This window comes from Balaenoptera physalus (genome assembly GCF_965194825.1).
Source record: "Balaenoptera physalus genome assembly, chromosome: 2".
Lineage (NCBI taxonomy): Eukaryota > Metazoa > Chordata > Mammalia > Artiodactyla > Balaenopteridae > Balaenoptera > Balaenoptera physalus.
In genome coordinates this window covers 25781850-25804749 of record NC_138883.1, presented here as the reverse complement: position 1 = coordinate 25804749, position 22900 = coordinate 25781850, and the positions used below count along the sequence as shown (strand labels likewise).

Here is a 22900-nt window from a genome sequence, read left to right as displayed (position 1 = left end):
TGTCCATAGAAGGAGCTACCATTGTGACATTTTCTCCGGCAGCTGTTGCAGAGCAAAGAATCTTTTGTCTACAGAGCTCATCGCTTGAAACAAATCCTCTCTTGTGTTAAGGCCAAGTTCTTGGGAACAGTGCAGACTGAGTATTTAGGAAGAAAAAAATCCCACAATTCGAAGGGCAGGGCCAGTGAGGGGCTCTCTCATTCAGCCTTCTTTCATTTGCTATGAAATAAAACACAACAGCTCATGGGGGAGGCCATGGGCAGGGGCTGATTCCTGGGAGACTGGGCCACTGAAAAGAAAATGAGGTTCCAAGTCAGAATGAGGAAGGAGGAAAGTGGCCAAGTTGCTACACACCAGGAATAGAGAGAAGGGAAGAAAATGGGAAAGCGGAATGCAAAGACAGATGCATTTCCCCAGAGGGGAAGAGCGAAGTCCCAGTGGAAACAATGCCAAAAGGCCAGGGACTGGTTTCTCCTACCGCCAGTATTCCAAAGGGAGGCCACCCTGGCACATCCCAAAACAGAACAAATCAACTGTAAACTAAGACTGTGAGCTGTAAATCCTTCAAAACGTTCAAGAGGATCAGCCTCTTCATTTCTGTCTTTCCTTGACCGTCAACAGTGTAAAATTTTCTTTTCCACACACGTAATCAGAAGCAGCTAAAACATAAAAACTGTCAGCAAATATCAAGCATCTGTAACAGCCCTAGGCTGCCTCAGCCTGACCCCTGTGCTCGGGTTCAGCTGTGTGGAGGGGCAGAATACACTGGCTGTGTGGAGGGAAAGCCCTTCCCAGCGATGCTGCTTGTGGGGGCTTGGATTTCGACCACTAACCAGCTCACTTTTTTCTCTAAGTAGTTCTAAACACAGTTAGTCACTCTCTGTAGTTCTGTGTCAAGGTAGAGAAGCCAAAGTTCAGCAGTAAATTATTATGAAGCCTTATTTAAAAAAAAAAAAAAAGGAATCCCAGGGTCCAGAAGTTAATTTAATATTAATTAATTTAATGTAAAGTAATATAAGGTATTGAGAAGACAGAGCCATCCGAATACCCAGGTGAACTTAAACTGACAAATGACAATCTAATGAATGTCCCTTCCCCCCTGGGATCTCAGAGGACAGACCCGCCTGGTGCTGGCATAAATTCCCAGACTTCTTGGCTGGCCTGGTAGAGTGAAGAAATGCACAGATGGTTTGGATCTCAGAGCCCCCCATACTAGCTCTCTGATCATAGACAATACTTAATAATCTCTTAACTACAGGTAATAAAACCTTCCTTGCAGATGGTTGTGAGGCTTAGAGGTAATGTTGTAGGTAAAACACCTAGCACTCTGACAAGCATTTAACAAGCACTCAAAATTCAGTTCCCTCTCAGTTTCCATAAGGTTAAAAGTAGCCCTGAGCTAATTTCCTAACTAAAGAACTCATTCAAATCAATAAGAATAAGAGCAACTTACTAGAAAAATGTTTTCATAGAAAACAAAACACAGATGGCTAATAAACATATGGAAAAATGTTCAACATAATTCAGAAAGACATGCAAATGAAAACAGTGATATATCATTTTTTACTCTCAAATTTGCAAAATTTTGGAAGTATGATCATACCAGTGCTGGCAACGATGTGAGGGAAGCAAGCACCCTCATACACTGTTGGTGGGAGTATATATTATCACAGCATTTTTGCAGGAAAACTTAACAATGTCTAACACAAATCTAAATGTGATTATTTGACTCTTTAGTTCAGCCGCTGAGGCTCTTTTAGCTACACCTGCAAAACTATGAAAAGATAAATGTACAAGGATGTTCATTGCACTACCTTTTGTAATGGCTAAAAACTGGAAATAACATAAATGCCCACCAGTTGAAGAGAGGCAAAATAATTTATGGCACAACTGTATAACGGAATAATCTATAATCTACAGCCATGAAAAAGAATGGGGTACATTTTATGTACTGATGTGGAAAGAAGTTAAGATACATTATGTTTAAAATACAAGTTGCTCAACAATTTTAGTCTGATCCCATTTGCATACATAATGTGCTGTTCACGTGTACTAATATATGTGTGTGTAGAAATGCATACACACTTATATTTGTATAAAGTTTCTGAGAGAACATATAAGAAACTGTTAATAAAGGTGACCCTGGCTGCCTCTGAGGAATAAAAATGTGAGGGAAGGTAGCTTTTGACCTTTTATTTCCTTCTGTACTGATCAAATTTTTTGCTATGTGCAGGTATTTTTATTTCTTTTAAAAGTACCTATTTCCTTGGAGCCCCTGGAGCCCCTGGAGCCCCTGGCGCCCAGGGCTGGGACCAGTGTGAAGGGGCAGGTACCGGGGTCAGTACTGTAGGAGAAAACGTTCTACTCACCACTTCAAGGGGCTTTTTGATTCTTTGACTGACTTGGCCTCAGAACCTATGAAAGCTACTTTGCTTATCACTCTCTTTCACCCAGGTAGAGCACAGGACCATCAGGAGATAAATTAGAGGGGCAGATGGACCACACTCTCTGGCGGCAGCCTTAGAGAGAAGCCTCACATTTCTCCCTTCACACAGGAGCCACATGTGAGGAAGGGAAGGCTTCAGCAAAAACAAATCAGCAAGTGTTTTCCACACGCCTTCACTGTGCTGAGCACTAGCAGACTCCAAAAACAGACAGGCAGTCCCCAGCTGAAAGACTGGGCTAGGTTTCCTATGGAAATCTCCTCTACTGGTGGGCTGATTCCCAGGCTAGCCAAGTGCAAATATTCAGCACGTTCTGTGGCTTAATTCTACAGCGGTAACAGATGTACTTGCCCGAATGCTGGGGCAAGGCAAGTTCATCAGGCAGTGGTATCATGGTTAAGAGAGCAGACTCTAAGCCAGTCTGAACCTTGACTCTGCCACTTACTAGCTTTAATCCCTATGGCAAACTACTTATCGTCTCTGAGTCCCAGTTTCCCCTTCCGTAAAATGAGGATACAACAGTACCTACACTTCATAAGGTTGTTCTGAGCATTATATAAGTTAATGCATCTAAAGTGACTAAAAGAGACTGTTCAATTGCTCCTATCTTATTGTTGTTATCTTATAAAGGAGACAGAAAGAGGCATGACATTTTTTGCTCCTTCTCTGGGCTCGGAGCTAATTTTGAAATAGGCCACCTAGGAACTCCCCTGGTGGTCCAGCGGTTAAGACTCAACACTCTCAATGCAGGGGGCCCGGATTTGATCCCTGGTCATGGAACTAGATCCTGCATGCCGCAACTAAGAGCCCGCATGCCGCAACTAAAGATCACACGTGCCACAACTGAGACCCAGTGCAGCCAAATAAATAAATTAAATATTAAAAAAAGAAAGAAATAAAGAAATAGGCCACCTATCCCACCTTCCTCTCCACCCCTCCCACCTGCAGGGCCTTGTCCCTGGTCCCTACCCCATGCTCTGGTGCTTTCCCCCTAAGCCCACCTGTCACAGATCACCACCCCTGCCACCCCTCACCCCCTGCCTTCATCCCCAAGTACTCCATGCTCCAAGAACACTCCCCATCTTCATACCAGGCAAATTCCTGTCCCCTTAGTATCAAAGAGCTCAGCCTCCAGTTAGGAAGAAAGGACTGAGCGAAATGCCAGGGCTAATCCATTAGCCTTCTCGGGGGTGTTTGTTTTTAAGAGAGTAAAATGAATTCTGATTGGTGGAATTTCTAATTGTACATCATGTGAAAGGAACAAGCCAAACAACGTGCACGCTGGGAGTGGGGAGTGGAAAGGAGTTTCAGGCCCTTGTGGACAATCAGCTCCCCTAAGCTATTTCTGCTTTATGCAACAGATTCCTTCTCTCCATCTCTTTTTTTTTTTTCCAATTAAGATAAAATTCATATACATAAAATTCACCATTTTAAGGTGTACAATTCAGTGGCTTTTAGTTTATTCACAAGGTTGTGCGACCATCACCACTACCTAATTCCAGACTATTTCATCACCCCAAAAAGAAATTCCACACCCATTTGCAGTCACTCCCCAATCCTCCCTTCCCCCAGACCCTGGCAACTGCAATCTAGTTTCTGTCTCTGTGGATTTGCCAATTCTGGAAACATATAATATGTGGCCCTTTATGTCTGACTTCTTCCACTTAAAATAATGTTTATGAGACTCATCCATGTTGCAGCATGTGTCAATATTTCACTCCTTTTTATGGCTCAATAGTATTCCACTGTATAGATAATACCACATTTTGTTTATCCATCCATCAGTTGATGGAATCTCTCTCCATTTCTGAGCCCAGAGGACTCCTAGAAACACCAAAGGTTTCCCAGGAAAGCAGCTGTTCTGGAATGTCAGGGAATTCTTTCTACAAGCCCAAGAATTAAATCTAAATCTAAGACTTGGCTCCAACTCTTAGGAGAGCGCTGTCATTCACCACACTGCTCACCTTTCCCAGAGGCGGGTGCACATCAAAGAAAAAGGTGCGGTTGATATAGTAACTTCCCATTTTTCCAAAGTGAGTTTCATCCCAACTAAAAAGAAAACAGAAAGAGAAATGAAATTCTTAAAATTATCATACAACCCAAACAGCCTTAATAAAGCATGGTTAAAATTACAGTTAAAACCAAAGGTTTTAAGTTTCAAGCAATTAATGAGAAAATCTGGATTAAAAAAAAAAAAAAAAGCTTTGACACAAGTGATTTGAGGAAGCAAGACATCAGGCTGGTCCTTAATCTTCTTTTAGACAGATGAGAAAGGCTAGCAAATACTTGCCAACCAGTTATCATAAATTTAAGTTAAATCTATACTTATTCTGTATCTTGAGTTTCTATTTATTTTAAAAAGGCAAAGAGTTTCCTATACTATAAAAAGTTTTGCAATAAGAGTTTTCTTCCAAGTCTGCTAACTTCTTTTTTTTTAAATAAATTTATTTATTTATTAATTATTTATTTTTGGCTGCATTGGGTGTTTGTGGCTGTGCACGGGCTTTCTCTAGTTGCGGGCGCTACTCTTGGTTGTGGTGCAAGGGCTCCTCATTGCAGTGGCTTCTCTTGTTGCAGAGCACGGGTTCTAGGTGCGTGGGCTTCCGTAGTTGTGGTACATGGGCTCAGTCGTTGTGGCGCATGGGCTTAGTTGCTCCACGGCATGTGGGATCTTCCTGGACCAGGGCTCGAACCCATGTCCCCTGCCTTGGCAGGTGGATTCTTAACCACTGCGCCACCAGGGAAGCCCCAAGTCTGCTAACTTCTAACCCTAAGACTATTTTTGCTACTAGAAACTACATTACTCTTGCTGCTACAAACTACACTGTGGGCTACTGATCAGTAAGAGCCTATAGACCATGGTTGTGCCTGGAGTCTGATTTTGCTCCCAACCTTGTGATAATTAACCTGCTACCTATGAACTCACTGACCTTATTATAATGAACTAACCAGTATATAAAAAGTGAGGGCTTTCTTACTAAGTTAACAACCAGTCTAAAAACCTATCCTCATTATTTACAAATTATTTAAAAATTATCTCGCAAGTAAATAAGTGATTCTAATACACTAGCTTTTAAACACAATGCAAAAATCTTGTTCTTCTACACAACCACAGTAAACCTTTCACACTCTACACGGGGGCTTCACAGCGGCAGGCTAGTAATCCAGCAGAACCTGACCATTTCTGTTTGTCAATCTCTCCCTGCAGCTCAGAAGAACAGTTGCTTTCTAGTGACTATCCATCCCCAGGTCAGCTTCTATAAGCAGTTATCACTGTCCTACAAAATAAGGGGCAAAACATGCTCTTACCAAAAATGTAGGGTTCTTTTTTTTGTTTGTGTGTTTTACACACTGGTTCTAATAAATAGGCAGAAGGGTAAATCTACTTCTGCGTCTGCTAAGCACATTGCTTGACATGAAATGAGGACGGTGACACGGCGATGTCAAACAGAAAAATAACTTCCAAGCAGTGTGACAAAATACATTTGCAGAAAAAAGAGAGACCCGGTCCCAGCTCCGCCACCCACTGTGGGAGCGTGACCCGGCAAAATCGCTCACCCTCTCCGGATCCCTTTTCTCATCTACGTGATGAAGACAACAACAGTACCTGCCGGTCCACCTCGCAGGGAGGTATCAGGTAACACATGGGAAAGATCTTTGCAGACTATAAAGTCCCACACGTGCTGGGCACTATTTAAACTGTCCCAACATTTGTGGTTAGTTTTGAAGTCTGTTTGGAAACATATTGATAAAGGGGTATAAGATTTTTACTTCAAGTAAAACTAGTAGCAATAGTCACGCTTCCTCTTGGCTTACTGCGTGTTTGTGGTGGGACGGACGGTCTTCTCTGGCTCTCTCTTGCTCTACAGATCTTGCAGGGTACGCCAAGAACGTAAGGTCCTGGCTGCTCTTTACTCAGGCCACTTCTCAGGGTTATGCTTGCAGCAACCTTGAGGAAGACATCACGCCTCCCTCTGGGACACAGAGCAGTCTTGTTTACTGCTTATTATAAAACAGCGGATTCCCCAAGATCAACACTCCTCAGCTGTGATTCAACCCCCTGCATGTGCAGGCATTCATCCAGACCCAGGGTATCACACGGGACACTGGAGGCAAGGGGAACTGATGCCAACATACTGATGCTCATCCTGCTTGCTGTGCTGTGAGAAATAAAGGCCTTTGTCTCTGACCCAGGACTTTGTCTCCTGCCAGCATCCATAAAACACTGACAGGCTAACTCATTAGTTGGCAAGTAGCATAAAAATAAAACCCCAAACCCTGACAGTTTTGGTGACAAGCATAGGATGCTGAGTCATAGCTTTCCTTAAGAGAAAGGACAAGGGCCACGATGGACTGGGTTAGGGGATAAGAGAAGACTCCCTGGAATCTGGTAGCGAATGCTCTTGCCCAAGTGGTGGGGAAGGCAGGTAGTAAGAATCCCCCACTGTCCTGCCTATGAATGAGGTTGAGTGGAGAGAGGCTCAGAGCCACTCCGTCCCTCCGTGTCCCATGATCCCTTCCCCTCTGCCACAATCTCAGCTGCTTTAAAGAGTAAGATGATTACAGGTGGGGCTAAGGTCTCCCTGTCCCTAAAGGGGACTAAAGGCCATACACACCCATCCTCGTGTGGTGGGGAACTCTGGGGAGGAGAGGGACTCAAGCTCACAGTCGTACTGGATACAGGAGCACCTACTCAATCTCTTGGAGTAGGAGGATTTGCTAGGTGCAGGGATTACCAAAGGTGCCGAGGACTGCAGGGAGGACCATAGCAGTGTGCACAGGGACTGAAAGAAAAAGCCCCTAAGCCCAGGTGCTCACCAGACACAGGAAAGCAGCCTGGGAAGAAGTGGTGCCAAGCCTGCCGAGGGGCTGAAGGAGCAAAAAGGCCTCCTCCTGCGCCCTGCATCCAGCACTCGCCACACCTCCCACCTGGGAATGGCATAACCTCTAGGTGGTTGTCATTATAGCTCCTGATGCAGGCCTATTAGACTTGTTAGTTGAAAGGGGAAAAAGCACCGAAATTCAGCTGATAGGGTCTGAGCCAAGTTCCCAGCGGGGAAGGGAAGGGAAAGTGGCCTTGTGGGTAGGGCCCTTGCAACTACAGTTGTGTCTCCCACTGCTGAAGGCATAGTCATATTTATCCCATATGTGTCCAAGATTATCCCATTGACAGACTGCTACATTAGTGAGAGGTGATCCTGTCCCCTCCCAAGTGGTCCTACAGAAATAATATAAATCACAAGACGAGAAAGGGACATTACAGCTTTAAAGATGGAATTTCGGGGCAGGGGGTTGGGGAGGGGGGCTTGGAGTGCTCCACGATAAGAGCGCCATCTGCTGGACGTAGGCACCAAGTACACACCCTTTTAAAGGGGCAACTGTCAACCTACTACTAAGCTCTTGTTGAACTTGAGGGCCTGAACCATGAAGACCTTAGGACTCTTTGGCCTGATACTGTCACTTTGGAGTGGGTCAACTTGAAATCTATGGCTAACGACGGAAGGGCTCAACAAGCCTCGCTGGTGAAATGGAAGTGGTATATTCAAGAGTATAGCCGGCCTGGCCCTAGAGGCAGCTTGGGTTTTTCAAGAAGAGGTGGCAGCTGCCCCTTTGGAAGAAACTATCTTCCACTCCACCACCTGAAGCAAAGCCGCTGACTCAGTGGGGTCCTGATTCCCAGAGGTTCCTCCTAATGTTAGTGCCTGGTTCACTGATGGTTAGGCTAAATTAAAAGCACATAGTGTCCACAGGGCAGTAGCTATCATCCAGCCCTACTGACATTTCTGGAAGACCGACTGCAATAAGGGTTGATTGGCACAACGCACTGAATTGAAAGTCATCACCCTTGCCTTAGACAATACTCCTAAGGAACAGACAAGTTATATTTTTATTTACCCTTAGGCTTTTGCCATTGGCCTAATCATCTGGTGTGTCACTTGTAAGGCTATATACTAAGAAATGTAAAACACCCCTCTTCAGAGCCAAGAACTGTGGAAAAAAATCACGGCTGCCTGCCAATGGGACAATCTGGATCACTCATGTAGATGCCCCCAGTAAGGGCCAGTATTCTGATAAGACTGATTAGAATCAAGCTGCTGATCAAACCTGCACCACCCAGACTGCTGCATTGCCACCTGGATACATCAATACACCAGGCATGGAAACACATCTACCACCACGGACTGGACACAAAGTAAAGGACTATATGCCTCCAAAGCAGAAGCCATCGCTACATTGTGGTAACTTGAGACTCCTGCCAAAGGTTGGCGTGTTTGCCTTGCAGTAAAGGAAGCCACATTGCGTGGGGTATTGACCACTCCAAGGAAACTGACTGTATAAGGACTTTGCTCCGCGTTCCAGGCTGTCACTGGTGCCCCACTGCTGTTGACACCGTTTCGAGTTAGTGTTGATGATGCTATTCCAGTCCAATCATGACTCTAGCTATATCACTGCGGCCCTTGGAACTAAACTGTGTTGTGTTTTCAGCTTTCCAAACCATCTACAGTCTGACAATGGTACACCTTTTTTTTTTTTTTGCAATGTCTCAATAGCCAAAAATCTGATGACATTCCACACTCCAGACCATCCACAGGTATCGGATATTGCCAAGCACTGAACAGTCTTCTCAAAAAGATTTCTGAGTCAACTTCCCTCACCCTCCTCCTTGTTCACACACCTTAGTCAAGTAGTTTGGTCACCTAACTAGGTGTTCATCTCCTCTTGGCCACCACCTGGGTAATGATCAGAACAAAAGGGGTGGAAGGTTATAAAAACCTATTTTGAAAATTTGAGATTCTTCCTTGACTATTCCTGGGCTCGACTGGTCTCCCCTAACAGCAATTCTGGATCAGCCTGGGGGTGCGGTTGGGGATTTATGGGATTCAAACTTAATTCTAGTTCAGTCACTTGGGTTTTCCTGCTGGAGTGACGTGGTTTTAGTGCATAAAGCTCACCTGGTTGAGCACACTGCTTGTGAAGTCCCGCTGCAGTGGCTCACATGGGCCAAGGTGGGAGACATAATAAGTCTCTGTCAAGTTTCTGACAGTGCCCATGACAGAAAGGTCTGGATATTAGTAGTACGCAATAACTGGAGTAAAGGTGAATTACTAGAGTGGGACATACTGATTATATGGCAGTGGGAGGAAAGAAACCACCTTTCCACCTGGGAAAGGAACATCTTAGGCCCCTGGAAATGTAAAGAGAAGGGAAACAATTAATGCTCTCTTTGCCTCCTAGGCCCAGCACCCAGCCTGGCAAAATACTAACACGGTTCAACTAAGTCAAGTGGCAGCTGTAGCTAGCAATCTGACCTATTGCTGACTCTGTTATTCCACTATGAAATCAGAAAAACTCATGTGGACATGGCCGGTCTTGAACTATCCTCATGTCCCTGACGACATCAACATTAACTCCCAAACACGGACCTCCCTCGCATGTGCGCAAAAGCACAGACTGGCACAACCTTCTGTTAGTGTGACTGATATAAATTCATAAGCTTCTCCTGACACCCTAGGGACCCTAGGTTATGCCTTGTATAGTGATTGAGGCTGCAACTACGCAGTGACTCTCACTGCCCATGGGGCTTAACCAAATCACTGTAATGATGATCTAAATCAAATCTGATGGAAATCCAAATAAAATTTAACAATACATCCTGAACTGGAGTGATCTGCACCCCTTCAGGTAATATATTAGAATGCAGGGAAGAATGGGCTGTGGAATGTCTTTCCACTGGGCATGGGAGTTGCTTTTTAAATGGGAGAACTCATTGTAATTATTGGCAATGACATCAAAAATCAGAGGTCAGTCTAAGCACCTGTGTACAGACTATAATGGATAACAGACTGGCCTTAGACTACATCTCAGCTATCTGAAATAAGACTTCCTGGTCCCTGCCCACCCCACTCCACCCTGCAACACACACAATTATTAACAGGGGGCTGGATCCAGCACCCCGGAGGGCACAGGTTAACACCACAGGTTGGCCTCACCCTGCTGCTTTGACTCCTGGTGAGAGCAGCCTGAATTAAATGTTGTATGAGACAAACTAGACAGACTGGGTCCTGCCTCAGCCAGGTTAATCTGAGTAGCCAATGGAGTTGCACATTCATGTGAAAATTTGCTAGAAGCCAAGAGAGTGTAAAATCAAGGAGTGAGACTGTTGGGAGAGACAGTCCTCCACAGGTCTCTTGTACTTCCACACATCTTGCTGGGTATGCGGAGAATGCAGGGCCTTGACTGCGCTTTACCAGGGCCATTTCCCAAAGTTGTGTTTGCACCAAGCAGCCTTGAGAGATGAGGTAACATCTCTCTCCAGGACAAAAAGTACGCTTGCTTTTTGTAAATTCCCCAAGCTTGTTGCTCCTTAGCTGCAAGGCAACGCACAGTGTGTGCAGTCATCCATCTGAGCCCATAGTGTCACCCCGTGGGACTTCGGAGCCATGAGAAACTGAATCCAATATGCCGATGTTCATCCTGCTTCCTCTGCTACGAGTAATAATCTTTTGACTCTGACCCAGGAGTCTCACATCTTCCGCCAGCACTCATGAAATAGTGACAAGCTAATTCATTAACTTCCAAGTAGGGTAACCCTGATAGTTTGTTAGCCTGCTTGCTTTTTAGTCAAGGAGTTCCATTTCTAACAACCTCTACACTAACTTTCTCCTCAGTGATACTGAGAAAACATGGTATCACGTCTTGGCCAAACAAAATAACCATTTTCAAACTGTATAAAAATTTTCCTCCTTCGAGCTGGAGACTTTTTAAGCTTTTTTAACGAAATTTGACTCCTGCACCTTAGTCCTACAAAATAAAGCCTTTAAGAAAATACATCCTCTGGGCTTCCCTGGTGGCGCAGTGGTTGGGGGTCTGCCTGCCAATGCAGGGGACACGGGTTCGAGCCCTGGTCTGGGAAGATCCCACATGCCACGGAGCAACTGGGCCCGTGAGCCACAATTACTGAGCCTGCGCGTCTGGAGCCTGTGCTCCGCAACAAGAGAGGCCGCGATGGTGAGAGGCCCGCGCACCGCGATGAAGAGTGGCCCCCACTTGCTGCAACTAGAGAAAGCCCTCGCACAGAAACGAAGACCCAACACAGTCATGAATAAATAAATAAATAAAAGAACGTGAATTTCTAAAAAAAAAAAAAAAAAAGAAAATACATCCTCACAGGATGACCCCAGACCTGCTTCCTGGGACCCTTGTTATCATCCGTGGACACACAGGTTGTTCCGGCTCCCGAGAATGCGGTACTCAGATAGGAATGTTCCCCTCCGCGGAGGTCTGGAAATCCTGCAGATTAGGAACTCAGGCCTTAGGAAATTCTGTACTAATAATTTCCAATTCTCCTGGGTCAGTTCAAAGCACCTTTAAAAGCTACCATTTGAGAGCCAGGTGAGACGCTGCAGCATAAACTGCAAGACATGAAGACTGCTTCCTCAGATCCTAAGGAATACCACCGCCACACACCGGAGCAAAAAGGTTTCTCTCACGGAGACTGCACCTGGGCAGAGGCAACCACCAGAAACCTGTTTCCCTTCCAGCGCGGCCCCGCCCCTCCGCCTGTGAATCCCGCCCTCTCTGTGCCTCCGGACCAATGAGAAGGCGCGCCCCTCCCTCCCAGTTGCCATGGTGCCTGCCCAGTCCCTCCCATCACTCACCAGATGTGCGGCGGCTGGTCCAGACGATGGAAGCGGGTGGCGAAGGACATCAGCGTCACCAGGGCCAGCAGAGCCCACCGGCCGGGCGCCTCGAAGCGCCGCGAGCTCGGAGCAGGCCGTTTGGGGCTCCGTGCTGTAGCCTCGGTGGCCACGTCCGGGCCCACGGCCCTAGCAGCCTGGGACCCACAGCGGCCCCTCCGGGGACGCAGCTCGGACTCTGCCAGGCCTCCGCCTACGGCCGGCGGCATCCTTCCCCTCCTCAGGATGGCCCTCCGGCCCGCAAGCACGCTGGGTCTTGCGAGCCGCCCCGCCAAGAAGTCACCAAGGGGCGGCTCGGGGTGCCCTGGGAAATGTAGTTCCCTGCGCCGGCAGCGGGGAGCCCTGGGAAATGTAGTTCCCTGCCCCGGCCTCTGGGCTGGAAGGGGAGTGCGGTCGCCGCCCGGGCCGCTAGGAGGCGGCTAGTGGCGCAGAGCATGACGTCCGGGCGGGCCGGGGAGAAAGCGGGCTCACGGAACTGCAATTCCCAGCAGCGCCAGGAGTGGGGGCGTGGCGGCAGGGCGGGGCAAGCTAGAAGAGACCTTAAAGCTCATTCTAGTCCAAGCCCTAGCTTTACCGAGACGAAAACGTACGTTCTGACGTGTCGGGGTCTCGCTGGGCCTGAATCGTCGACGACTCGGAGAGTCGCAGGCGCGAAGTTTCCTGGCCTGGAAGAGGAGTCGCCCAGAGTGCGAGATGCAAGTGGGGAAGGTCTGTGTCACGCATCCGGGGAGAGAGGTTCTACTTAGAAACACGGAGAAATCTTGGGGGGCGGGGTCAAAGGTGAGCCGCTCGGCCCCGCCCACAGCTCCTACGGCGACTCCCAGCATGCAATGCGCCGCGCTGGCACCGCTCTGCACCTGCGCGCTACCCGCTGTGGCCTGTGATCCCGAGAGTGTTGGGCGCGAGGTGCTGGGCCCTCGTGGAGAGTAGCCGGCTTGGTTTGGTGGCTGTACCCTTGCTCTTCATCTGTCTCTCCACCCACCCCCAACCCCACTCGACCTGCTAGGACTTTCAAGCGTCGTCCCTCGTCTCCCTGTTCCGCACAGCCCTGGCGGTCGGCCCGGCAGGTCTTAACAGTTAACAAATGGCCTTTCAGGGTTGTTTGCGTTTTGAGAGAGCGCCAGGGGCGAGGAGAGGCTGTGGCACTTATAGTCATCACAGTCACTTGGGGACCTTATTACCAGTTTTAATTTGCATTTCCCAGGACCGCCCCAGAACCACTGTTATCAATCTCTTTATTAAAGATTGAGAACAGCTATTGTAGCTCAAAGGAAGGTGGCAGGCCCATCAGGTGGGATATAGCATCACTTTAACAGTGTATAGCCCTCCCACTCCCAAATGGGAGTTTAGGAGTCTTTTTCAAAAATCATGTGTAAGAGATGGTTTTAAAATAAAATCTGCTAGAGGGGTGAGAATCCATACTTGAATTAAAAATAATTCCTCCAGGAGTGGTGATGAAATGGATATTTTACTTGGGCTTAAAATTTAACCCTACAAATGCAAAAAGGAACATGGGATGGTTTATGCAGTTATCATTGGTAAGAGAAAGATCAGAAACCGCCCTGCATTACATCTCCTGATGGCCCATAAGTAAGAAACCTGAGGGCAGGGCATTTACAGTGATTCTGTGGTCACCCTTAGTCCAGGTCAAAGGTGTAACATTTAGTAATTAGGTAAGGCATTTCTTTAAGGATTCTAAGCTGATGTCTGCAGCTCTCTAGTGATTCCATTCTGTTTTGGTGTCGCTGCCTCTTGGCCCCAGGGGCCCCTCCAGCCTAACCAAATAAGGAAAGGGATGCACCCTGGAACAGGGTACATCCGGTTGTAGCCAACGAACTCTTCTCCTTCCAAGGATGCCTGCTGCCTATCACTTGACCTTTGTGCCAGAACTATGTATCTTCACTTTCCCCTCGAAAGTTGCCTTCAGGATAGACTGGAACTCCCAGGCTCAGGAACTAACTTGGGAGGGACTGGGTTCCCACTTGTGCCCTTGCCCATGTAGAAGGTGGAGTAGAAGATGGAGTTGGTGATGAAAGCAAGGTCAGGTAGCAGCTTGGTGAGCTGGGGCATACAGAAGGGAGAGCGAACTTGGTTGAAATGTCTGTAGTCAGAGGGATGGTAGACAAGGGTGATCTAAGAAATTCTATTGCGTTCTACCTCATCCAAAAGGCTACATATGTGTCTGCCAAAAGATTCTTGAGTGCTAATTACTGGTAACTCTGTTCTGGGTTCTGCTTTGAAATGCTGATGACCAAGAAGCACCAGAGAAATTAACTTTGAGTCCCCTAAACTTTAGAGGAGAGGTCACACACCCTGCTGCCTTCAGGGGCCTGAGAGTAACAAAAATGAAAGAAGTGGGCCAGGTGGGGGCCATGGAAGATCTGAGAGGGCACACCCTCTCTAAAGGGGGCCATTAATTGGCTCTGATCAATTTTGCTCCTCAGGAAACTGAGTTCACTATCCAGATTTTTTTTTTTTTTTTTTAAGAAAAAACGGACAACAGGATTTGTATATGAAACAATGTGACTTTTAATGTTAGCAATGAATTGAAACATTTTAAAATACAGTATAGACCAAACAGAACACTGTGGGCTGCCAGCTTATGACTTCAGCTTTGGAGTCAGTGGGCATATTCCCCAGCTATTTTTTTTTTATAGATTTTTTTTTTTTGATGTGTACCATTTTTAAAGTCTTTATTGAATTTGTTACAATATTGCTTCTGGTTTTCTTTAATGTTTTTTGGTTTTTTGGCTGCAAGGCATGTGGGATCTTAGCTTCCTGACCAGGGATCGAACCCACACCCCCTGCATTGGAAGGCAAAGTCTTAACCTCTGGACCGCCAGGAAAGTTCCCCTCTCTGAGTCTGGCCTGAGTTTTCCAGATGCTATTTTTATGAGATCAGCTGAGAGTCTGGAGGACTGGTGGGTGGAATGTTGAAAGAGATGGGCACCAAAGCGCAGAAAACTAGGTTTCCTGATCCTTCTGCCACTGTTGGAAGGAAATAAGCTATCATTTTAGGGCAACCCTTTGTTTTACAGATGAGGGAGCTGAAGACTAGAGAAGGCAGGGATTTGTCCCCAGTCATGCGGGGCTAGTTCCTGCACTGGGACCAGACTCCTGATATGCCAGCTCCCAGCCCACTGCACCACATGAACTACTGCTTCAAAACCAGGCCTCGCTGTCTGCCCAGGACACCAGACCTGGCTCCACCAGGAGCATAAAAAGCTTCCCCCAGGTTAGAAAGAGATGCCGTTTCTGACCAGAGTCAAAGTTCTCCTGTTGCCTGTTCAGCCCAGCTTCCCCATTGGCTCATGGGATCCACCCCTTTAGCGTTCCTCCCCCTGCCCCGCAGTTCTGTGGGAGGGGACATTCCCTGAGAGGCCAAGGGTCACCACATCATCATGGCTGAGTCTAGCAAGGTAAGGAGGGCACTTGCAGTCTGGCTGCCCCTTTGGGGGCCCCCCGGACATCAGGAATGCATGACAGCACAGTTTGGAGCTGAGGGACCCCACGTGACTCCCAAGGCCTCTAACCCAGAGAGCTCTGAGTCTGGCCTGAGTTTTCCAGACGCATGCCTGAGGAAGGAGGCCTAGCAGGCTGGGAAGAAACAGTGCTGGCTTGGAGACCCCTGTCTGGGAGCTGTTGCCTCCCCTCCAGTGGGCTCCTGGGGCTGAGAACCCACCAAGCATGGGTTAACATGCATCCTCGTCTTCTCTCCTCAGCCCATCCTCTATTCCTATTTCCGAAGCTCCTGCTCATGGAGAGTTCGAATCGGTAAGAGCTGTACCTCCACTGAGAGCCGGAGTGGGGTGGTATGGGGTGGAGGGAGGCCTGGGTGAACAGCCTCTGTCAGACAGGGCACCAGCCACAGCATCCCCAGTCTCCTGGAGCCCTCAGCCTTGAATGGCACCTCCACCTCGGAAGTCCACCTAGAGGAAGGGGGGGAGGGGTGTTTTTTCTCCTGGGCCTGCCACCCCTCCCACTCTGCTCTCCAAAGCCCCTTAGCAGCCATGCTTCAGGCAGGCTCACAGAATCCAGAGATCCTTGGTAACTGGCAGGCAACAGCTGGCCTTCCTCAGTTCTTATCTTATTTGATCTGGCAAATTAAACAGAGCTGGCCAGTGTCGCCCCCAGAGGCTTCAGGGAAGGAGAAACTGGGCCCTCTGGTTTAGTCCTGGTTTGACCTTTCTCTCCCTCACCTTAAGTCAGCCTCTGCCAAGGTCATAGTCATAGCAGCTCATACAGAAAGAGAACGGTGCTGAGTGTTTTTGTGTACATGATTCCATTTAAACCGCAACAACCCTGGGAGGGAGGTATTATTATTGTCACCATTGTACAGGTGGGAAAACTGGGGCACAGGGAGGTTAGATAACTTGCCCAAGATCATGTAGCTAGTAAGAGGCAGGGCTGGAATCTGAACCAGCTAGCCTAGCTGCAGCTATTCCATGCTCTTTACTACGCTATGCTGCCTGTCAGATGGGGAAACAGGCACAGAGGCTGACGTTACTTGCCCAGGGCCACACAGCTAGCAAGTGAATGTGATGACATTTAAACCCAGGTAGCCTGCTGCCAGGAACCTGGTCCCAACTCGGAAGCCATCCTCATGACCCTCCCCCTCCCACAGTCACTTGGTATTTGCTAGAATCAGTAGGCAAGAGCACTGGGGTGCCCGAGGACACATTTCTCCAAGAAGACGCCCTCCCTGGGCCCAGAGCCTCTGCCCTGACTGGGCCAGACCAGCAGCGTGGGCACTGTCTCTGCAGGGCCACCATGCATTGGCCTCCTGCCTGGCTCCGACCGCTTCCACTCTCCAGGGTGGAGCTGACCAGCGCTGAGGAGGAGCCCCGCGTCTCCTGGGCTGTCTGCAGACTGACACGTCTTGCCCTCCTCCCCTCGCTCGTTTGCCTGATACCGGCCATCACCATATTTTAATGCACAAGTGTGCACACTTACACACACAGTCTCCTCCACTAGGGTTGACCGAGTGTTTTGCCCTCACCTTGCTGGGAGGAAAGCATCAAAGGAGATGGAGAGGAAATCCAGCCACTGGGAGTCACAGCAGATGTGCTGAGGTCACCAGAGAGCCCTGATGCCTTGGAATCTGTAGTGAACAGCCCTGAGAACAGAGAGAATGGATTAGAAAGGGGTTCTCCTCTAAACAGAACAAGAGTGTTCTCTGCCTGTGTGGGCCCTGCGTAGTCACTGAGCACCTTCCCTTGGCCCTCAGATGACCTTTATGGGGGAATGATTGCATGTCTCCAACAAGTAAGCCCTGCTTGCCACTGGGTAAGGCCCTGCCGGGGGCAGAGATGAAGGGGACATTTCCCTGCTGTCCTCCAGGAGCCCTCAGTGGGCCAGGGCACACGCCCTCATAGCACCACCTAGGGGCATGAGAGGTCCGCTGGGGATACAGAGAGTCCAGGGGCAAGAGAGGCAGAGCATCATGGCCCTGGGGTAGGGGAGCAGGTGGTGATCCAGGAAGCTGGGAAGAAGGCGACAGGGCTACCCAGCAGTGCGGAGAAAGAAGCCTCCTTCCCTCTCGTCACCCTGGGAAGTGTGGTCAGAGGCTGTCACCGACTGTTGTCTGCTGTCTCTCCTAGCTCTGGCCTTGAAAAACATGGACTATGAGATGATAACCATCAACCTCACAAAGGATGGGGGGCAGCAGGTAAGGAGGCTGCCCCCAGGCCACAATGTAGGAGTTAGAGGCCTTGGAGAGGGACCCGGCAGGGGGTGCAGACTTCTGCAGGCAAGAGATGAACATGCACCCTGTGGTCCCCATGGCCAGAGGAGGCTGCTGGCTCTCCCTTGTGGGACAGGGCGGCCAGCTGTGCAGCAAGAGGAGCCATGGGAAGGGCCCAGGTTCCAGGCTCCGTGCCACAGCCTGGCTTCTCCACATCTGACTCCAGAAGTGTGGGTGGTGAGCGGGTCCTTGCCCCATGCCAGGCCCTCTGGATGTGCCTTGGTGACCACATATAAGGTGCAGGGACAAGCACATAGCCAGGCCGTTGGGATGAAACCTGTATCTCAGCAGCCACTGGGGTTCAGGATACTTCACAGATCCCCCAGGTATCACCCTGGGCCTGGGAGCCAGGGCCTTTCCCAGGGGAGGGAGATACAGGTGGGCAGTAGGCTAGGGGCTTCCTGCTTGCCAGACTCTGCTTTAGCCAGCTCAGGCCAGGCTGCCCAGTCCACCAGGGCCTTGTCTCCACAGTTCTCTGAAGAATTCCAGGCCCTGAATCCCATGAAGCAGGTGCCAGTCCTGAAGATTGACGGAATCACCATTGGCCAGTCAGTGAGTGGCGGCTTTGGGAGGCCCCTCATGAGCGTGGTGCCCTGAGCAAGAGGACCTCACCGCTCTTCCTTGCCTGTGTCTGCCCCAGGCACCCAGCTCTTAGCAGGGACGAGGGAGGGAGGGAGGGAGGAAGGTTGCTTGCTTGCTTTGGGAAGTGAAGGGAGACTCAAGCATATGGGGGACTAAGTTCTGTAGGGCAAGGGTCCAAAATGATCTCATCCTCCTGGGGAGCCTCTTGGCTTCACAGGGCTCAAGTGGAGGATGGTAAGAAGGGTAAGAAGGGGGGTGGTGACGATGGTGGTGTTGGAAGTGGGGGAGGAAGAGGAGTTTACAGTCCCCCCGTGGTCCCTGCCTCACTGCTCCCCTCCGGACAGCTGGCCATCATTGAGTACCTGGAGGAGACCCGGCCCATGCCGCGACTCCTGCCTCAGGACCCAAAGAAGAGGGCCCACGTGCGCATGATTTCCCACCTCCTGGCCAGCGGCATCCAGCCCCTGCAGGTGCGGCTCCCGTGCGATTTCTCCCTCATGCGCCTCTCACCCTCGTATCCCCACACGCACGCGCTCTCCACGCGCGCCTTGGCCAGCCCACTGTGAGGTGCCCAGCTTGCGGGGTGACAGGAGGACAGAGGGGATTCTCAGGGGCTTGGCCCTGGCCCCTGTGGCAGAGGGAGGAGGGAGGCCAGAAAGCATCCACTCCCTGGGACCCCAACCGCCTTCCAGGAAGCCCCAGGTTTCCAAGGACACGTCCGGAGTTGCCGAGGTGGGGAAAGGGCCAGGTGGCAGGGAGAGGCTGAGCAGCACATGTCCCGGCCTCCCGCCTTTAACTAGAGCAGCCTTCCTTTCACCTGTTCTGTGTCATAGATTGGGATTCTCCTAAGATTTTTTTGGTAAGTTTTCACTGGTAAAAAAGTATTAAAACAATTCATCTGTTTAAAAGAAAAATTCATCTATGCTAATCCCTGACTTTGCAAATAAGGAAATAGCCCCAGAAAGGTGGAGTGACTACAGAGTCACTCTAAGTGTGACAGACCCCCTGACTGTGTACCTGTGCCCCCCCGCCGCGCCCCATGTCACTTTTTTTATTTTTTTAACAGAGGAGGTTGAAGCAGACAGACATCCAAATCTCCTGAAAGCCAATCCTGTGTGCCTCCCCCATGCTGCCCTCCCCAACCTTGCGTCACACTCCCTCTCCTCACAAGGGACCATGTCAGGGAGAAGCATTGGATGCAAGGGAGAGAGGCCTTGGGTTGTGCCTCCACCCTTACACATCTCTGCCAGAGTGATAGGGGCCACGGAGACAGCCAGAGAAGGTGGCCTCGGATCGTCACCTCCCTTCCACCTCAGGGCCCAGATGGGAGCTCACAGGGTCCAGGGTAGGACAGGTGTACAGCCAGGGACACATGGGAACCAAGCTCGCCTGAGGGGACTTGGCTGAGTGGGCGGGCTCAGCCTGGCTCCCAAAGCTCATCCCAGATTTTTCTTGGGCTACACAGAACTTGTCTGTCCTGAAGCAAGTGGGACAGGAGAACCAGCTGACCTGGGCCCAGCAGGCCATCAGTTCTGGCTTTAACGGTGAGTCCCTGCCCCTGTGAGCTGCCCCCTGGTGACCTCTTAGAGAAATGGCCCTCACACTAGGGGCCCCGGCATCTGGCAGCCTCCCGGGCTCTTTGGCCTTGACAGTGGCATGGATGAGGGTGGGGGGGCAGGGCCGAGGAGGCAGTGGGCTGGGCAGAATACAACCTGGCCTCAACCCCTGGCACTTCTGGGAACCTCATGCCTGAGGCCTTTTGGAGATGGATGGCCCAACTTCCACTCCATTGCCCACTCCAGGCAGGAAGCCAAGGCCAGCAAAGCGCCAGCACATCAGCGTGAGAACTGCTGCCTTGGCCAGTGGCAGCCTTGTCCCCTCAGGGGAGGGAATGGTAGCTGAGCTTGCAGAGCATAGGGAGGCGTCATCTTATCCCCATGTGCCCATCACCTCTCTCCAGATCTGACTGCCATGTTCCCTCTAGCACACACTCCAGCCTGCCACTCAGATAGCTGCCATGTCAGAGCTATGCACCAAGGCCCAGAAAGGCTGCTCTCCCCTTAGCATATTCATGTTGCTTCCCTCCAGCTCTGGAGCAGATCCTGCAGAGCACAGCGGGCGAGTACTGTGTGGGAGACGAGGTAAGCTCTCCCCTGGCCCGGGAGGGTGGCCTCCTCCCTCAGGCTGCCACTGTCTTCCACGTAGATTCAGCCGCCTCCCTCCAGCCCAGGGCAGGCACAGCTCAGAGAGCTTCCTGAGGGGGCAGCTGTAGCAAGGGTGGGGAGTCAGCAACCCAAGGTCGTCCTCTCTGCGTTAAGCAGAAGTTAGCTCACGGGGAGCTTCTCAGCTCCTTCCTGGTCAGCTGCCTCAAGAGGAAGTGAGTTTCTCATTGCTGGAGGTATTCAGGTCGAAGACCTCATCTCTGAGATGAGGAGGTGGTTCAGCCATCAGATGAGGGATTAGACTAGGTGATGTCTCCATTCCCTTCCAATGCTAGGATTCTAGGATTCAGGTGCCCTTGACTCCTACAGGCTAAGGCCCTGGCTCTATGGTAATTCTGGTTCCAGAGCCCCCCACCTGCACCCAGAGGCTTTCCCTCCCTGCTGGGAGCCCTCACTAAGTGCCTGTGGTGGCAATTTTGAACAAGCACAGTAACATCCACTAAGGCAATCGAGCCTTCTCTGGCTACCCACAGAGTTGGTTGTCAGCGCAACTGCAGTGTAGCCTGGGAGAAGCGCTTCAGCTGCAGGGACAGACCCAGCCAGGCCCGGGGAGATGAGGAGGGGGTGGGGCAGTGGGGGTGGGGTAGAAGAGCCAGAAGCAGAGGGGAATGCCAGGGGCCAGCACCCCAGTACTGTCACCGGTGGGAGTCTGGGGTGCGCACCCTGATGCAAGCCCGCCCGACCCTCTTTGCAGGTGTCCATGGCTGATCTGTGCTTAGCGCCTCAGGTGGCAAATGCCGACAGGTAAGAGAGAGCCCAGCCACCCTCCCTCTTCCTCCTGGCTGCTCCCCTCAAAATGCCCAGCTCCCTCGTACAGTCAGGCCCTGACTTCATCTACTGAGGTAGCATCTCATGCAGACTCTCCCCCACTGCCCCCAGCAGCCACTGTGGCCGTAAGAGACGGGCAGAAGCCGGTGTAACACCCTTCCCATGCCCACTGCAGTCCAGGTGACACCGCATAGCCCCCGCTCCTAAGAGGAGGCGTCTCACCTGGTGGACGCCCCCGCAAGAGTCCACTCCAAGAGCCTGCTCTCCCCAGACGTGGTGTGTCTGTGCCCGGCAGTGAGCTCTGCCTCTGCTTTGCTCCATCAGCCCTTCAGGAAGGCACGGATGAGAACCTCTCTGTGGAAGGCATCGTGCTGGGCACTGTTAGGGGTATGGAAATGTGTGACACATTCCCTGCCCCTGAGAAGCTTATGACATGGGTGGGGAGATAATCTGTATATAAATGCCCAGCACTGGCCGTACACATAGTAGGTTGTATAGATAGCCATGGCCTGGAATAGGAGCAGTAGGAAACTGAGATGCCAGACGATACTGCACAAGACCTGTCCCTCCCCAGAGAGCTACCTGTGAACAAGGACACCCCACCTGGCAGGGCTACCTTCCTAGGCCTTCCCTGGCCAGCCCCAGGGACCTCATCCAGCCCTGCCTCTGTGCTTCCCCCATTGCCCACAGGGCAGTCTCCCTGTGCCCCTGCAGACCTTGTCTTAGGTGGATGTTTCTCTGCCACAGGTTCAAGGTGGATCTCACTCCCTACCCTACCATCAGCCGTATCAACAAGTCACTGCTGGCCTTGGAGGCCTTCCAAGTGTCTCACCCCTGCCGGCAGCCAGATACACCCCCTGAGCTGAGGGCCTAGCTCTCAAACCGTGCCCCACTGGTGCAGGGGCAGGGAGCGGGTGCAGGAGCAGAAGCTGCATGGGCTGAAGAGGCCTGGAAACGAGCGAGCTTTAACTGGGGAGGCGGAAGACCTGAACTCCTAGCCCTTGAACTCTAGCCCTGGATTTGCCTTCCCACTGAAACTCCTCCTGCCTCAGCCCCTTCATCTGTCACATGCGGGCAGAATGGGGTGGGAGAATGCCAGGAGGCGGGTAGGCAGGAAGTCTTCATGACTGTGTCGCGGGCAGTCATGAAGATGAAGTGAACATAGACTAAAACGTATGGCGAGTTTACCAGAGAGCCATGAGGAAGTCTGAGCCCCTTTTCCCATCCCCTCGACTGTACCTGACTCCAAAGAATGCCCACACTGAAATCTGATAATTAAACTAAAGCCCAGGCCTCCGGGTTGTTCACTTAAAGCTGAGCTGGGTTCCAGAAGGTGAACACTCTTCCTAGCTGGAATCCCTCTGCGTCTGGACCAGGAGAGAAAGCCAGCCAGCCACTTGCCCACCCTGTGGTTGGCCTGGCCCCTGGGACCTAAGGGCAAGG

The 22900-nt window shown here is 50.5% G+C and overlaps 2 protein-coding genes across 8 annotated transcripts in view; one reads left to right on the top strand and one right to left on the bottom strand.

The window, feature by feature from the left end:
• Positions 1–12595, bottom strand: part of POMT2 (protein O-mannosyltransferase 2) — a 45452-nt gene extending 32857 nt beyond the window's left edge. The window contains exons 1-2 of one of the 4 annotated variants that reach the window (XM_082451258.1): positions 12104–12595; positions 4409–4493 (exon numbers count right to left, since the gene is read on the bottom strand). In XM_082451258.1, coding sequence (XP_082307384.1) covers positions 4409–4493; positions 12104–12351 — 333 coding nt within the window. In that variant the 5' untranslated portion in view covers positions 12352–12595. The other 3 variants (XM_082451259.1, XM_082451261.1, XM_082451260.1) reach the window with 3 other exon arrangements.
• Positions 12596–12697: 102 nt separating this feature from the next.
• Positions 12698–22749, top strand: GSTZ1 (glutathione S-transferase zeta 1). Of its 4 annotated transcripts, none has more exons than XM_082451415.1 (9): positions 12698–12850; positions 15865–15916; positions 17743–17810; positions 18357–18437; positions 18812–18937; positions 19933–20011; positions 20556–20608; positions 21384–21433; positions 22205–22749. In XM_082451415.1, the coding sequence occupies exons 1-9, from the start codon at positions 12836–12838 to the stop codon at positions 22329–22331; spliced, it is 651 nt and encodes a 216-aa protein (XP_082307541.1). In that variant the 5' UTR covers positions 12698–12835; the 3' UTR covers positions 22332–22749. The 4 variants fall into 4 exon arrangements, with proteins under 4 accessions (XP_082307541.1, XP_082307539.1, XP_082307542.1 ...); XM_082451413.1 differs by having other exon boundaries at positions 12698–12922; XM_082451416.1 differs by lacking the exon at positions 12698–12850 and adding an exon at positions 15355–15377.
• The last annotated feature ends 151 nt before the right edge of the window (positions 22750–22900 follow it).